At 44.0% G+C, this 16,629-nt stretch overlaps 1 protein-coding gene across 3 annotated transcripts in view; it reads left to right on the top strand.

Annotated features, from left to right (window-relative positions):
* Positions 1-16,629, top strand: part of LOC137884581 (regulator of microtubule dynamics protein 2) — a 30,904-nt gene extending 14,275 nt beyond the window's left edge. For all 3 annotated transcript variants that reach the window (XM_068726445.1, XM_068726436.1, XM_068726427.1), the window contains exons 5-11: positions 395-455; positions 9,741-9,816; positions 10,417-10,494; positions 12,197-12,295; positions 13,115-13,168; positions 13,301-13,381; positions 14,387-16,629. In XM_068726445.1, the coding sequence (XP_068582546.1) occupies positions 395-455; positions 9,741-9,816; positions 10,417-10,494; positions 12,197-12,295; positions 13,115-13,168; positions 13,301-13,381; positions 14,387-14,440 (503 nt within the window). In that variant the 3' untranslated portion in view covers positions 14,441-16,629. The remainder of the gene's footprint in view (positions 1-394; positions 456-9,740; positions 9,817-10,416; positions 10,495-12,196; positions 12,296-13,114; positions 13,169-13,300; positions 13,382-14,386) is intronic.

The raw sequence follows: 16,629 nt of genomic DNA, 5'->3' as shown, positions 1-16,629 counted from the left end.
TCTCTAATCAGAGCTGGCCAGGTGCTGGACGAAAAGATAACGTGTCGATGCATTTGACATTGTTTCTTGACGGGGCTATTTAAAGCAACAGGGCATCATATTTGACATTCATTCTGATATTATTAGTGCAGCTGGAATGAGACGCTTTCCACTGAGTGAGGACGGATTTACCACTTAGCGCTCTCCTTGGATTGCATTTCATGTCGCTGGTGTTTGTATTCTTCATCGCAGTGCCCTGTGATGTTTCGTTATCTATGAATACCCTGTTGTTCGTCTCTACTAATCCACGCTCTCTCGTTTTGTTGTGTGAGAACGTCCTTGGTGAATCGAGTGTGTTGCGTTTGTGTTCCAGTGGAGCATCATTATCTGTTGTCTGTCTTTCCTTTGCTCTTAGGGAAGAAGGTTGGCGAGGAGGCGGTGAGCCTGAACCCTACGTGTGCTGAAAGCCATCAGTGGTAGGTTTGCCTCGTTTCCTTCCTTTCCACATCGCCCATGGTTGCGTTCTAATCCAGTTAAACTGTTTCAGTAAAAGGCCATGAGACAGAATGGAAGCGTAGACACAGGTACTTTCCCCAGACGAGAGGCGCTGTGCTTTTGAGTGACGTGTCGGGCCTCGAGCTGCCGTTCCTCAGTATCTGAGTGGATGTTCACTCAGGCATTTCTTTGAGCAATTTTAGCAAATTTGACTTGAATGAATCCAGACGAACGTCGCAGAAAACACATGGGGGGGTAAGAGACGGAGTGAAGTGGTGTGAATTGTGTCAGTTTAACTTTTGGACCAACACGGACTGGAGTAGGCAAAGAAAAGTGCATATGTAGTCAAATGAAGGAATGAAATAGTTGCACGCTTTGCAGTGATGCGTCAATGTGAGATAAAAGCAGTTTTCCCCCCAAACATCTCCTCCCTGCAGATCACCACTTCATCCGTAATTATTTTGACGAACGTAAACACGGCCTAGGTTTTACTTCGCTCACATAGACTGCCGGTTACACTGGAACGATTTAATGCCTGGGGAGTTGCTGTTGATCGTTTGGCACCCAGACATTTTGTTTTTGTGTCAAGCTCATCACATTTGACTGCATTTCATGTTCTGTCTTCTTGTTTCTGTGGTTTATTATCTGACTTGTTCCACAGAAATGAAAAAAATAACTTAAAAGACATATTTGCTGCATCTGGCTGATGCTAGCGGACATTTTAAAAATGGCTAATTCTCTCTCTTTGAGTGGATATTAAGTCGAGGGGATTTTCGCCGCCGTAGGTGATTCTCAGACAAAGTCGGGAGAACCTCTTCCACCCTTGTGTACCTCCCCGGTTGCCCTGTGACGCAGCGGGGAAAAATCCCCCTGCTTTTTAATTAGTTGTGAAGAGTGGGCCTGGTGGCATGAATCCCGTCTGTATCTGTGCAGGCCCCAGTGGTGCATTCCTCATCTGAAACGCCGCTCATGTCAAAACATGACTGCTGATTAGACACGGAGTCCACGGCTGGAGTAGAGAGATGAAGATTGCACCAGATGCAGCTCCGAGATCAGTTTGCAACTGCAGAGGCTTCAAAACAACTGCAAAAGTATATAAAAGTATACGTCGAATGCAGCCGCAGCGAACCCATACGAAGACCTTTTACTTGGCTTTGCTTTACTCGTGTCCATACAGCAAACAGTGTGTTTGATTGTTTATATAACAGTAATAGCTTCCCCAGTGTGTGTCTATTTGTTACCATTAATTACATTCCCCGTGTAATGGAGATCATGTGGTTGCTTTCTGCAGACCGCCCGCTCGAGCCAGCAGCGCTGTTTGCTCTGTTCGTTAGGGAATAATTAGCATTAGCTCATGCACATACCGCAGCACTCGAGACGTCAAGGGGAATAGCAGGCTGAGTTTGTTTAGTTAATTAAGAGCAACAGCTTTGAAAAAGCTTAATGCTTAATCCTATATCCACTAATGGAATTTGTAAGGTTCTTAAACCGAGCAGAAACGCGGTCTAAATTGAACGGACAGGGCAAAGTAGGTAAAGCCGCGCTCCGGGAAGGGGAGGAGGCAGGGACTGGGGACGGTGCCAGGCAGTGTTGCAAGGAAGTTTACGTCTGAGGTAACTGTTTACTTAGTGCGCCGATGCCGTGAGAAAACTTGTCACCTGTTTTCCTGAATGCCGTCCAGCTTGTCACAATTTGGCAGGTGATGTTTAGATGCGCTGCCACCGAAACTACTTACATAGTCTTCTTGACAAAGCACACGTGAATGGACGGCTTTTTGAAACCTGTCCATTGCCATCTACCCCAATTACATTTTTATTAAAGTGTTGCAAATGTGTTTTTTTGGGATGTGAAGAATCTACAAATGATTTTGAAGGTTTATCTTTGTAACAGCCTTCTTTAAATCTGTGGAAATACACGCACACAGAAAGAAATGCAGGCACAGCTGAAATATGCAGGCAACACACTGATGAAATATATAGTATGAGCAAATAATAGGTGCAGCAAAATACATTTTATTAGGATAATGCTGAGATGAATGTACATAGTGATGAAGTGGCAGAACAGCATGCTGTGTACTGTAAGTCACAGAGAAGGGCAGCGTTGTTGGATGCACTGTCACTAACACGATTATTGTTGTAATATGTTCATTTCACCCTGTTCAAAGTTGTTTACAACTTAAGTGTTAGTGTTGATTATGGCATTACGATTACCAAAACAAAGACTCATTCTTAGGTTTCTCCGTGTGCCATTACAAGTCTGGCTAAAATCTTGCCGAAAGCATCTAATTGGACGCTTACCAAAACCTTTATTCTGAAACTTCAACTTTGACGACACACAAACTCTGTGGAGTTAAACCAGTTTTACACATCTACAATTAGTGCCTAATTACTGTTGATGATCTATGACTTTGTGCGAATTTAGAACCAATTCTAAAATAACAATTCCCACCGAATGAGTTTTTAAATAATCTGTTTTTGATTAGTGTAAATTGGCCTTTTGTTATTTTCTTGGCGATACCGTATCCAGAAATTGACTTAATGCATAGTCACTCAGAGATCTTTGAGTGACAGCTTAGCAGGCAGGGTGAGGAGGACAGTCTCAACAAACCTGTTGTATTTGTAGCTTGCAGGGCAAGTCACAGAGATGAGTAAATGTGCTGGTACACCCTGTGTGTTATGTTCAGGATAATGTTAACGTTCAAACGGTAGTTTATGGACGAGAGAATTTTGAGTCGGCTGCTCTCTGTTATGTTGTGGAAACGCTGCGAACTCAGGTCACATGGTAGCACACGCAGGTCGGATGCCATTGCATAACATTGACTTCTTCCCAACTCGTTTTAAACGGTTGGATAATGTTCACTTGATTAGCATGTTTGGGTCAATCGCAGTCGATGCGCTTGCTAGCTTGTTTTTCTCGCAAAGGTTTAAGGTTTGTGATTCAACTGTGGCTGGGAGCAACGGTTCCAAATGTGTGGGCATTGTTGAGAGAGTTGGATAGTCATGATTGGGGTCAAACTAGGGCGCGGGAGCCCAACTGTATGAGTCAAACCCCGGCTAAATACTGTACCTTCTTACTTTGCTAGCACCGTCTCCTCAAACGCAGTGTTAAAGGAGCAGTGTGTGAGATTTAGTGGCATCGAGTGGCGGTAATAATCCTCACTTAAATTCAATTATATATTCATTTTCTGCCAATCAAATCCCTTAAATGTCACACACTGTTCCATTAAGTTCAAATAGACCATACAATTCAATATTTTACTTTGTAGCAGCAGCTCACAGTGGGTGTAATTAGCATTGTTAAAAGCTCCTCTTAGGCTGATATTACTAGTAAAGGGGCTAAAGTGTAACCTGAATCAACTTCAATTCAAGAGATGATTTCATAGAGAAGTTATAGCCACAGACTGCACGTCTTGTAGATCAGGCTTCCACAAAGAGGAACGTATTAGTGTATGGCATCATCCCTGTCTGTTACACCACATAGATTGTCACTGTCAATGTTCTGGGAAATCAGCTCTACAAAAGAGTGGGAACCCTGAATGGAGGCTGATGTTGTTGTTCAGGAGTTTACAGTATTTGAAACACTCCTGGAGTGACTGCCTATTGTGCATAATGGCTACTAGAGCCCAACCGATAAATAACTGTCTCATTATTTGCAGATATCAGCTTATTATTTTTATATTATATATATATATATATATATATATATATATATATATATATATATATATATATATATATATATATCTGGTATAATGCATATAACTAACAAATAACCACATTTAAGGGATCCTTATTGAGTGTTTCTTGTTCTGTTGCAATGTGAAAACAATATCAACTGATATATTATCAGAAGTTTATTATCCAAAAATCCAGTGCCCTGTCCACATCCACAAAATGTTATATATGGAACTACAAAAATAAAAACTGCGAAGCTCATTCTGTGAGTTTTTTTTTTTTATTTATCGATGGCCATGGTGAAAGATCTCCGACTGTTATCATAGAACCAGGGATTACACTAAATAACCCAAAGCTTTTACCTATGAAAAAATGTTGATGTGACGAGCACGGCACATTTGCGAACCTCATGCAGTTTAAAACACACAGCGTCCTCGCTGAGCCTGTGCACCGGCCGTTTGAAGAGCTGAAGCGATGAATGAGCGTGATGTCCGTATGACGGCCATCACTTCACCAGAGATTACGCATACTTTCCCAATCTGTCATGCACCAAACCTCTGCGCCTCTTTCCCAGGAGAGGAGGACGAGGACTCTTTTGAAGTTGGACGTGTATTGAGGCAGTCAACGAGCGCCACACTATCGGCATCTCCACGGCTCTCCACACCTCCTCGTTTTTCATTTCATATTTCATGCTCAGGCAAAATCTAGTAAACTGTAAGCCGTCGTGTCGGCCGTAGAGCTTCCTAACAAACCACAAAGAGAGCTGAATGCGCGGACCACATTTGGGATACAGCACAAGATGTGTTTTCGTCCGGGGGGGAGCGTACGCTGTGCTTGCGTGGGGTTACATGGGGTGCTTTCGTGACAGTGAGTGTGAAGCCTATTTGTATAATCTCGGCGGGCTGACGATGTGATTGCATTCTTGTATCGCCGGCTTTGTTTATAGGTGCGTTTCCAATGATCCCAGCGTGTGAATTCAGCCCATGTAAATCCCTGACTATAGGGCCTCTCTGAGGGTACAAAGGCCCGCGGATTAAGCAGGGAGCCTGTGGCAGTGCCAGTCCGGGGGAGGGGGGGGGGCTGTTGGCGGGGGAGGACAGGGGTCACTTTGACCTCCACAAAGACAACTTTAATTTCAAACACGTGCCTCTGTTTGCCGCGGACACCGTTAGTGTCACCGTGGCAGCGTTGCGCTCCCGGTAGCCGTGGAAACCCTGTGGAAACCTGTAAACTTTTAGACCTCGCTGTGCTCCGGTTCATCGCCGTGAGAACACTTGACAAATCTATAAATCCCGCCTCACATGCAAAGAAAAACTCTATCGGCCCATCCTGTCGTGGGCCCGGTGCATCGTCAGGCACAGGCTGTCCTTGAATTCCTTGAGTTCCTGCTCCTGGTCCTGTACGACGGCCTCTCCGTCTTGAATGAGGTCTCTATGTTTGGATTTGAAGGCTGAAATCAATCTGCTGTTTCCGCATGAACAGCTGACACTTAGGCCCTTTTGTTTTCGCCCGGTAGAGTCGGGGATTTCACTGAGCCGCGGTACAAACGTGGACTAACCTTGCGCAATTAAGTGTTCTGTCCTCCTTTCATCTCTCTCCCCCCCGCCCCCCCTTGTCATGTTTTGCTGCCGCCCACCTTTCCTCCTTCTCTTGATATTTCCCTTTTCTGGACGGGTAGAGATATAGTATTTCACCTCGGTGAAGACAGGAAAGTATAAACAACAGCAGGTTGGTCCCTGAGGCTAGGCACGCCTCTCTGCACCTCCACACTTCTTCTCATACGCTCACTTCTCTCCGCCTCTCGCCCTGAAGGCCTGGTGCTGTTTCTCACAATGACAATAGGTGTTGCATAAGACCAAAATCGACCTCCTGCATGGTGCATTAGTGGATATTATTCACATAGAAGACAAGCGTGGGCCGAGGAGTAACTTTGACAACAATCACGAAGGCAACCCCCCCCAGTCCAACTCTACAGTATGAAGTTCAAGTGCAGAGATGAGCCAACATTAAATGCCTGCCAGAATTGCTACATGCTGAATACTGTTAGAGCTAGCCAATCAAAGGGAAGCAGAAATATGTCTTGTGGTAGCCTGGATGTAATAATAATCTCTCCCACAGCCCTCACCTGGGCGATGCTGGATCTCAGTTCTGATTACCGTTCCCCTCTGGTATGCTGCGCTGGTCGCTCTCCTCATCTCATCGCTAGCACCATGCAAGATTTATTGCATTTAATCAGATCAGCGTAGCGCCATAGTGCATTATTGACTTGTATTATCGGCTAGTTGGATTCACAGAACATTGTGGGTGTTGTTACAGTAAGAGAAGCAAGGAATGCTTCTTTTTTCACTAATCAGGAAGGATGTGTTGGGATTTGTATTCATCTACGTATAATTAACGCAGCATATTGCATAAGGCTGTCAGTAATGATTCTTTTTCATTAGCTTTTTCATTTGCAGCTTAATCATCAGTGTCCAAAAAATGTCCTACATTCCTAAGTGACGTGTGCACATTGCATGTTTTGTTCAGTCAACAGCCCAAAATTCTGAAATTAATTTTCTGTTGATTGACGAATCATCAATCATTTATTCGACTAATTGTTTTATCTGTATTTACTGGATTACTACAAGTATTAACATGACAATGAGTTCATATAAGGCTTATGTGTGGCAGGTTAAGTTTACCATGTTCAGCATCTTAGGTTAGCACGTTAGCACGCTAACCTTTGCTAGTCACCGTTAAACAAACACTAAAAGCTGTAAACATAGCGAGTATTTGGCCACAAACCAAAGTATTGGTCAAAGTGAAAGTTTGTCCGGATGACGGCGCTAATGGAATGCCAATCCATCCAATAGTTATTAGCAGCTAGCGTGGCTAAAACGTGTTTTAATCAAGCAAATGGTCCCCTACCTGTTGAGTGTATTTTTGATAAACGTTAATCCAATACTCCAGCTCCAATTGTTCACACTTCTCCCGAACAAATTTTGAGCCGCTGTTGCTTTAGTTTTCTCACTTTTTAAAAGCCGTGGCTCGTGGAACCACTCTCTCTGCTTTTATGACAGCAGCTGAAAAATCGTATTAAAAGGCGGAGGCCAGGCGCAAACCAGCTGCCGCCCTGGCTCCGCTTCCTCGCGGCAGATATTGAGTCACCGGTTGATGGATTTGCTCAAAGCCTTCGCATCCAGCAGTCTGTTTTCATTGGAAGGCTCGGCAGCACAACTGCAGACAGATAGCATCTGTGCTCCTGTGATGTTGCGGAGCTCTCCACTCATGCAGCGCCAACCGGTGGCAAGTCTGGCCGCACCCTGCGCTGCCGTAAGAAAATAAACCGACCTTTTTTTGGTTATAGTTGCCCGTAATTCATCTGCTTGTGTTTTCTTTTGCAAATAATATTCTGGGCACTCAGACGTGATGTGGTTAGTACTTGTCTTATCACTGTTCATTTTCCACACCACCCACTTCAAATAAGAGTGATGATGGTTAGCACAAAGATTCATGTTTGCATGATGTTTACCCCCCAATTACAACTACCTGAGTTATGTTCTTTTTTGTTTTTGTACATTTGTCAGTCAGTGGTTGGAACTTTGTCAACTGAAGTCCAATCCCCAGTTTTTCTTACTCGCGAATGAGAAAAATCATTGTACCAACGTTATCTTAATTTAGTAATTACCAACTAATCCTGCAGAACAATTTTCTTTTCTTTTTTCATTTTCAACTTTTTCTGACTGATCACAGTCCAGAGACCGAGACAGAAAGAATGAGAGCTACAACGGAGAACAGGAGCCCGCCGCCAAATCATGCCCTGTTAAAAAAAAAAAGAAAAAGTCCATTCACAGATGTCAGACACCTCTGTGCACGCACGCACAGTTGCAGATTCCAACTACCATCAGCACCGCCATGTCAGCCAACACTGTCGGATGACCTTTGTACACGCCGATCCTTCATATGAAAAGGTATTCATGTCGCTCGGTGGTGTTTGACAGAGTACCAGCAGGATTAAAGCAGCCTCGCGGTGAAAAAGACTTTGATCAGCTCCCTCCTCTCCTCTCCAAACCCACAGCGTCACGCTGACTTACAGATCCCGAAGCTGAGATCGCTCTTTGTTTGCCCTCCACCTGCCCACTGGTCCAAGTCAGCGTATTAATTAGTGTGTAAAGGAGTAAGGTGAAGCGGCTTATCTCTGCTGATGTTGCCCTAATGAGGAGTCTCGCTAAAGAGGGTTGAATGTTGGTGGGGGTTTTTTTCCAGTCCTTCTGGTTCCTCATTGTTAGTGACCCAGAGAAAAGGTGGCGTGACTGAAAAGCCCTCCTCACTAAATGCAAAAACTTCACGACGTGACTTCTGTACTGTAGTCGGTCCAGACTGGGCAACCAAAAACTGTGCCGGTTACGATCATTGTAATTCTTTGAATTCATGTTATATTCCTCCAGTCGGATCTCAGGTTTTCCATTAACGAACAGACACAGTATCGACTAAGAGTAATAAAGTTCTCTGACCTAATGTGTCCACCAAAGCATTTTTCCCCAGCTGAAAACACCAGACTCTCTCCAAAGAAAAAGCTGGGAGTATTTGAGTTATTAACGTTGATATGTCTGCCATCGTTTTGTTCAGATTCAGATCAACTTTCAGCACATACGAGGAAATTTGGTCCAGAGGTCCAGAAATAAGTCCACTATTAGGTCCACAGTAAAAACGAGACAAGCGATAGTTTAGCATACACAAATAGGACCACAACATACTCGTAACAAAACAAATGTGATCACGTCGTTGTGGTAGGCTATTTGTCCCGCCCCTTCTCCACTATGATTGTGTGGCTGGGTCAAAAGTGACGAGTGCAGCGTTTTAGCCAAAGTTCAACATTTTTAAACCCTCCGCGCTCAGAAAAAAAAGGCAAACATGCAGCTCTCAGCGCAGAATGGATAACAAGCGCCTCGTCACCCTGCTGCTGGTTGCAGTTCATTTTGTGTTATAACAATGAGGCAAAGTGAGCACAGAGGTGATGTTGTTAATGGATGTTAATGGTCAGTGGATTAGGTGATTGTGTTGAGGTGTTCTTGTGTAAGACACCCAACTGGCTTATGGCTAGCGGATGGTCAAAAAGATGGCCACACTGTAAAACGTGTGCAGGTAAAGACACACACTTTAAGACCGTCTTTACTCAAAAGTAGAAAAGAGCTACTGTCCTATTGTTCAGAGCAACTGTGTCCATGCCCCGCCTACTTCACACACCTGGACAATCACTGTTTGAAGTGGGTATACTCGCGGATTGTCCATTAAGGAAGAGTACAAAAAAATTGTCACATCCAACGAGCACTTTGGTTGAGATTTTAGAACCGCTGTTTGTAATTGCATTTTCTACTTTTTTTTTTTCTTTTTTTTTTTCTTTTTTTTTTGTCAGTTGTGCTCTTAAAAAGAAGGATTTACTTTACTGCCAATTATGGTCATTGCCATCTTGCAGCAGGAAACAATTTGGGATCTGGGGACATAAAATCTGTAAAAACCTGTTCAAACTTCATTTTTTTTCTCTGGAAACAATGAGCTTGTTTGTAGACACCCGATACACAGCTGATCAACATACTTGTTGTCCCTCCACAGGTACGCCATCATGTGTGGAATTATGGCAGAATACGACACCGTGCAGAACAAGATAAAGAACGGATACATCTTTAAGGTAAGTCTGTCCTCCAGTCGTATGTTGTGTCTGGTCCTGTGCACAATCTGAAGCGTGTTGTGACTACTTAGTGAAACTCTTGCACTGTTCTGTGCGTACATTTCTCATTTCCGTGTTGAACATTGCTTCTCCCAATGTACTCCGAGGAGAGGGGAATGGCCCCTCATATCACTTAAGCCAGTAAGCCCCTCCCACAGCCATTCGGTTGCATAAGACATGACCGAGTGTGGAACAACAGCACGTAGCATTTTATCTTCTGTCAGCGGCTTCCCCCAAAACACTGTACCTGTAAACTCTTGACAGGTGAAATAGAGAGCCGTGGAGCGCCGGAGAGGGAAGATACGACAACACCAGCAAAAAAAGAGAATCAGAGAGAGGGAGAATGGAAAAAGAAAGAGGGAGGGAGGGTGTGTGACAGCCAGGGGTGCGTGGTCGCTGTGCGAGATCGCGTGTGTGAGAGGTGTTTGTGAAATACTTGTGGGTTGGTGAAGCAGGACAGATCAGGTCAGAACAGAAGGCGGTAGAAATAGCAGCCGTGTCATGAATCAACAGTGCAGATCTTCACCCCTGTCTCTGTGTCTGTGTGCCTTCCCCTCCCAGGATCATCTGGATAAAGCCATCGAGCTGAAGCCGCAGGACCCCATGTCCTACTACCTGCTGGGCCGCTGGTGCTACGCTGTATGTGACCCTCCCGACACGCTGCGCAACACATATATCTCTCCCATCTCTCTGCACATACACAAACTGTGAATTTATGGAGGCTGACATGTCTGCGTGCCCCCTCCTTTTTGCTAACCTTCCCACGGTTTCCCCTCATTCATTCCCACTGTTTAGGTTTCCCCGAGGTTTGTTTTTTTCCCCCTGCAATATTCGCAGAAAGCGCGACGGGGAGCCTAACGCCAGCCATTGTTAGCTTTAAATCAGATTGTACCAGGGCGACGTTTTCATCCTGTTTTCTGTTCAGCTCGTGTTTTTTTCGGCGCGGGTAGTTTCTATGATGGTCGCGTCTCATCCGTCAATCACTGCGGGTCATTTTAAAAATGATCCTTGATGATGTTTACGTACGTTCTGCTGTTGAGTGCTCCTGCTGTTTGACAAACTATTTATCACGTAACTCTGTGCCAGTGCTCAAACCAACTGCCTGAAAAGGAAGGAAGGTGTCGCAACACAGGGAGGTGTTGCAGCGATTGCTCTGACTTAAATTATATAACCTACACTGTTGGCACCAGACGACGAGTGAGGGACTGTGCGAATATAAGCGGAGCGGTAACACCTGATATTTTTGTGGATTGAGTTTTCCTGGCTGTCTGTGGTGCGTTCATGTTCAACAATGACCCACTGTTTGTAGTCAGCCAGCGGCTCCGTTTGAAGGGTCCCGTGACGACGCCACAGCAACGCTACACCTGCAATTAGACGTCGCTCTGATGAATGGTGAGCGGCGGGAACATTACATGTTTGACCAAGGCTTCTCCTGGCCATTATCATCTTCTGTGAAGAGTGTCAATAGGAAAGTAGTGCTTCTGGCCTGGAATAGTTAAGAAAAATTATATGTAATCAAACCGGCTTGGAGATTTATGGAAACGAATACCCACAAAATCCATTACCTTTCCATTAACTGTTGAAGCACGTCCTCCCACTGTTGGTGGCTCGCAGATGTGACTATGTTTGATGGGCAAAAAGGAAAAATCTCCACAATAGATAGCAGTGATATGCCCAAAGAAGATCTGATGAGAACTCTCTTTAAGTTTTGAAAAGTTGAACATAGATGTCAACAAAATTTGATTGTAGAATTATGAATTTAATTGAAAAGTAGTTTATATACTTTATTTTGGAAACCTGAATGAATGTTGACTTTTTTGGAAGTTTTTAGTAATTACATCAGTACAAGAAAAAAAAAAAGTGTTTTAAGTTGATGGCCACACATATTGACAACAGCTCATTAGTGATGTCTTAGAGAGTCATTTAACATCCCCTGAATATCTTGTTTTTCCTGACCTCCAATGGTTTCGCTCGCCGCCTTGCTTCAGTGATGTACGAGTGTTCTGCAGGATCACTGTGACTTCCCCGTCGGGTGTCGTTACAAACGCACACTACTTACCACACCCAGCCACACCCAGTTACAAAAAGCCACACCCAGTCACACCCAGCCACACCCAGTTACATCCAGCCACACCCAGTCACATCCAGCCACACCCAGCCACACCCAGCCACACCCAGTTACACCCGGCCACACCCAGTTACATCCAGCCACACCCAGCCACACCCAGCATTGGAACCAGAGAGGGCAGTGATGCACTGCTTTTTAGCGTGCCGTTAAGTTACCGTGAAGCTAATGTGCAGAGTTGCCTTTTGACTTTGAGGCGTTGTGACTGTTTTGCAGGTGGCTCAGTTGTCGTGGATTGAGAGGAGAGTCGCCGCAACGTTATTTGGAGAGCCTCCGAGTGCAACAGTCGAAGATGCACTGAAGAATTTTCAAAAGGTACATTAGGAAATTTATTCTGAAATCATTCTCCTCTGAACGTCTTTTTTTTTTCTTTTTTTTTTGCAAGGTGTCATTCACATTGTGAAAAGTGTTTATAGCCGTTTCACCTCACATTAAAAACGTGGTGTGGAAAGCCCGCCGTCATAGAGAGGGTGAGACGCAACGAGTACAAACGGCACACAGTGAAAGGTAATCACGGTGTCTTTAATGCAGGTACTTGAGAGTTTTAAACTTGCCCCTTTTCTCACCTCCACACTCCTGAAAAAACACTGGCCGTGACTTTTGGTTTCCGACAGTTACAATAATTGTCGGACGTAGTTGCTCAATTCCGATGTTTTCATAAACAGCCAGGTCTCTCCTGTACCCGGTTTTCAACGAGTGAACAGTTCGTCTTTAGAAAGGCTTAATCCGTGTTCCCACATTTCAATTGTTTATATAGCAGTAGAGAAATGCTCTTGGCCAATATCCCTGTTGGTGCCTCTTCCTCATGTCTTGCGTATCTCACCCATCAATTTGAGTTTAAGTGGTCCCTGTTACAACATGCCGCCCGTGACCCGGAGCACAGCCTCCAGTGAGGCTGTTGAGCTTTAACAAACACATCCTGCAAGGTTTCACGGGTCCCCAGCCTCTAACCTGTGGTTATCAGTACTTGACTAACTGTAGGAGAGCTGTTTGGGTTGCAGGAGCTGCAGGGGAGAGAGAGCCAGGTGAATGAGTCGAGGGGCCTTTGTAATGATACAGTGAGGACAGGTGACCATGCCTGCGTGTGCATTATGAAGAGATTAAGTGTCTTTTAACCTTTTTTTCTTAATTCAGGTTGAGGAGATCCAGCCAGGATATTCCAAAAACAACTATGTGTTTCTAGCTAAGGTCAGTACCAGAAACTCTGGGTTGAACTTCCATCGCCGTTGTTTGTTTTGGGACTAGTCTGTGCACTGTTCTGTGGGGATCCTGCTGAGACTCAACAATGCATTGACAGTTTGTGTTTCTTTTCTCTGGCAGTGCTACAAAGACCTGGGTCAGAGGGACAAGGCGAGGAAGATGTGTGAAGCTGCTTCTTCAATGAACACTGTGACCAAAGAGGTAGACCTCATCACTGTTACTATTGCAGTACTGGATTTATAGCCATCTCACATGCTTATTCCATCTGCAACGGTTGAATACAACTTTATTATTATCTCCGCCAGTAGATAATGAGATCGGTCATGTCTGTGTGTGTGTCTGTGTGTGTGTGTGTGTGTGTGTGTGTGTGTGTGTGTGTGTGTGTGTGTGTGTGTGTGTGTGTGTGTGTGTGTGTGTGTGTGTGCACATCTCTGTGTCTGTCCACGGCTAATCTCCCATACTGCTGCACCAAACTGCATCATATTTTGGGGGCTCGTTTGTGGCTGCATGCTCAGTCAAGGACCTCTTGTAGTTGCGTTGATGCATGCTTTCTCAAAACACCTTTTTATTTCCTGTTTGCTGTATCATAGAATAAAATGAGAGATTATTCGTTGTGCGAGTGAAAAACACGTTTGTTTGATCCACTTGAAGTCTAGTCAATTGACCCTTAGCTAGGCCACGCCCTTCCAGCGCAGACCGGCCAATCATAGCGTAGCCAGCTATTGTTATTATTAACTAGCGTCGGCGCATCTATGCTACGCTAGCTAGTTAAGGTATACTGAATGTATACACATGCTGCTTTAATGATTGTAACGGTGAATAAAGACAAACACTGCTTTCCAGGAACAGCGTTGTTCCTTAATTTCATTTTCTTCTCACTCCATCAGCAGGTGATCTTTATAACCTGTTTTTACTGCTGTATCCGTTTAACATCTTGGATATATCCTTCAAACGCTGTCTGCTTCTCTCTGAAATCACTTTTTGGTTTCTCCAAGAATGACATCATATTTATGCAGTCCATTGTAGCTCTGACAGCTTGACAGAGTGGCAGCAGGGGGCGGGGCTTAGCGAAGGGTCAGTAGCGGGTTGTATTTGTTCAATTGCGGCGGTGGTCGTTGCAGACACACCTGGTGGAGATTTTGCACTCTACTGAGGTCACCTTTCTAGTTTTATTTCATTTTGAATAATGTTTTTTGTTCTCCTCAGGATGAAGAGGCACAAAAGGAGCTGGACTTACTCTGCCCAGCGCTTGGAGTGTGATGACAGTATGCACATAGCACATTCTTTTGGAACTGTATTTTCAGTGTATGTGTATGTGTGTGTGGATATCGGGTATATTGAGAGGCCATCATGTTAATTCACTCTGTGAGTGGAGGGAGGTGTACTATGACACTATATGATCAATCAGAACCGTCCTAGCTAGTTTAAAATCTGATTTGTATTCTAATAATGTTTTTTCTTTAATAGTGGAAAACAAATGATTCACACCGGATCGTACCAAATCTGTGAGACAATTTGTTGTTCACTTCCTCTACTAATCAAGTGTATGAGGTGGATTGTGGTTGAAATGATGTGTTGAAGTTAAATTCAGTGTGATTGTTAGTGTGTGTCTTTATATTCCCAGTCGACCTATTGCTCTGATAGCGAAAGTCTCTCCAGTGGGTCTCAAGGATACTAAGTTTCCTTGACAACAAAGACCTGTCGCTTTTTTTGTGAATTGACCCACAGGACTCGCTGTTCCATCCTGTTTTTTTTTTTTTTGTTGCGTCTCCCATCACACATTTGAGTGCCAATAACAAAAGCACACCAGACAATGGCGCGCCCCAAACAACGGTCTTGGAATGCGGTGACCACGGGACGACCCCTCGCCCTCTTCGCTCAGACCGGCTTCGGTGCTCGCCGGCTCACATCGACATGCAGACTCTTATTTAATCGTGCAGTTAACGCACCCACTGGTGATTCATGGTGTCTTTTCTTTTGTTGACTTTGGCATCTGTCCATTGAGGACATTCATTATTCAGCTACCGCCTGCTACAGTGCAGCTCCTGTGACAGTGATGTCACTCTAGCATGACTGCGGTTAATGATCCAGCATGAAGACGAGCTACACTCTCAGACAGCCCTGTAGCTTTTTCATATTTTTACAGAACCCCTCTGATGTTTTACTTGGAACTCTCCGTGGGACTTTTCAGAAGAGAATATATCAGTCTGAGGGACTTCCATTTGCCCCTGGATGTTTCATGTATAGAAAGTAATTAATAATGTAAAGACTATATATACAGAACCTTATTTGTAACTCATGCTAAGGGGTGATATGAAGCATCTGTAGAGGTGTTTTGGAACAAACTCCCCCTCCTTTCAATCCTGGTGCAACCTTTCAGGGAGGTTTCTCTTGCTGTTGAGGGGGGGAGGGGGGTGCTTCCTGAATCCTTTTGATTTTCCACATTATAGGTCTTATATTGTTTTTTTAAATCGGTGTAACCTCGTGTTTCATTGTTAACTTTTCCAATGCCAGAGACAGTGGAGAGGCCATCCAATGTGGCAATGCCCAAACTTACTTGGTATGTCAAGTTATAGAAAAATTCAAAATGGTTTAATGTTTATAGAAGGCTGCGATTACTCTACATATGCAGTATACAGCAGCTAATTATCTCGCTGAAGGCTCCATTTAGGTGTTTTGCTCAGGTTTCAATTAATGTAAAAAAAGCACCCTGGTTAAGTCCACACAGGCCACAATTTGTCATCCACAAAGTGACAAAAGATGCTTCATCAGCGCACTGAAGAACACGTAACATCTATCACATGAAGGTGTTTAATAATGAACCTCACTGGTGAGCATGTTAATGGAGTTCTCACTGAGAAAGTGGAGGGCAAGGTTTGGGTTTTGTCGTCTGTTTCTAACAGAAATGTTGGACCAATGGCTCTCTAGGAATACTATAATAGACGATGCAGGCATGAAGTGATGGTGCATGCTGTACCATTACATTCCAGGTTGGGTAACGCTACTACAATATGAGCCGATCTGACGGATGTAATGTTTAAATGTTTCCCTTTATTACCGGCTCATGCATTCCTAACAATGCTACCATCGATATTGTGATGAGCGTGATGCATTTCAGAGGGGCATTATTGTGTGAAAGCATGAGGCGTCATCTTTGTTTACTCTTGAGATTTGTTTGGAGTCGCATTTAGAGATGGATTTAGAGTGCGATTCATTTTGAATGTATGTTAAGGTTACGGGGATTTTAAATGAAAATTACAACAAGTTAATTTGCCACTTAACAGATTTTTCTACCAGCACTACGAATGTATTTGATTTTATTCAACTGCCATTACACGTACACTATTCCTCAAATCTCATACACTACATAGAGAATATACTGTACAATGTCAAAGGCTGAATGATTAATGGTACAATAGTCTATAATAAAATCTGTGCAATACAAGGTG

This window comes from Cebidichthys violaceus, unplaced genomic scaffold (assembly GCF_023349555.1).
Source record: "Cebidichthys violaceus isolate CVI_PGR_0920_01 unplaced genomic scaffold, fCebVio1.0.p SCAF_10, whole genome shotgun sequence".
NCBI classification, from domain to species: domain Eukaryota; kingdom Metazoa; phylum Chordata; class Actinopteri; order Perciformes; family Stichaeidae; genus Cebidichthys; species Cebidichthys violaceus.
The sequence above is the reverse complement of the archived record's forward strand: the minus strand, read 5'-3'. Positions and strand labels throughout refer to the sequence as shown.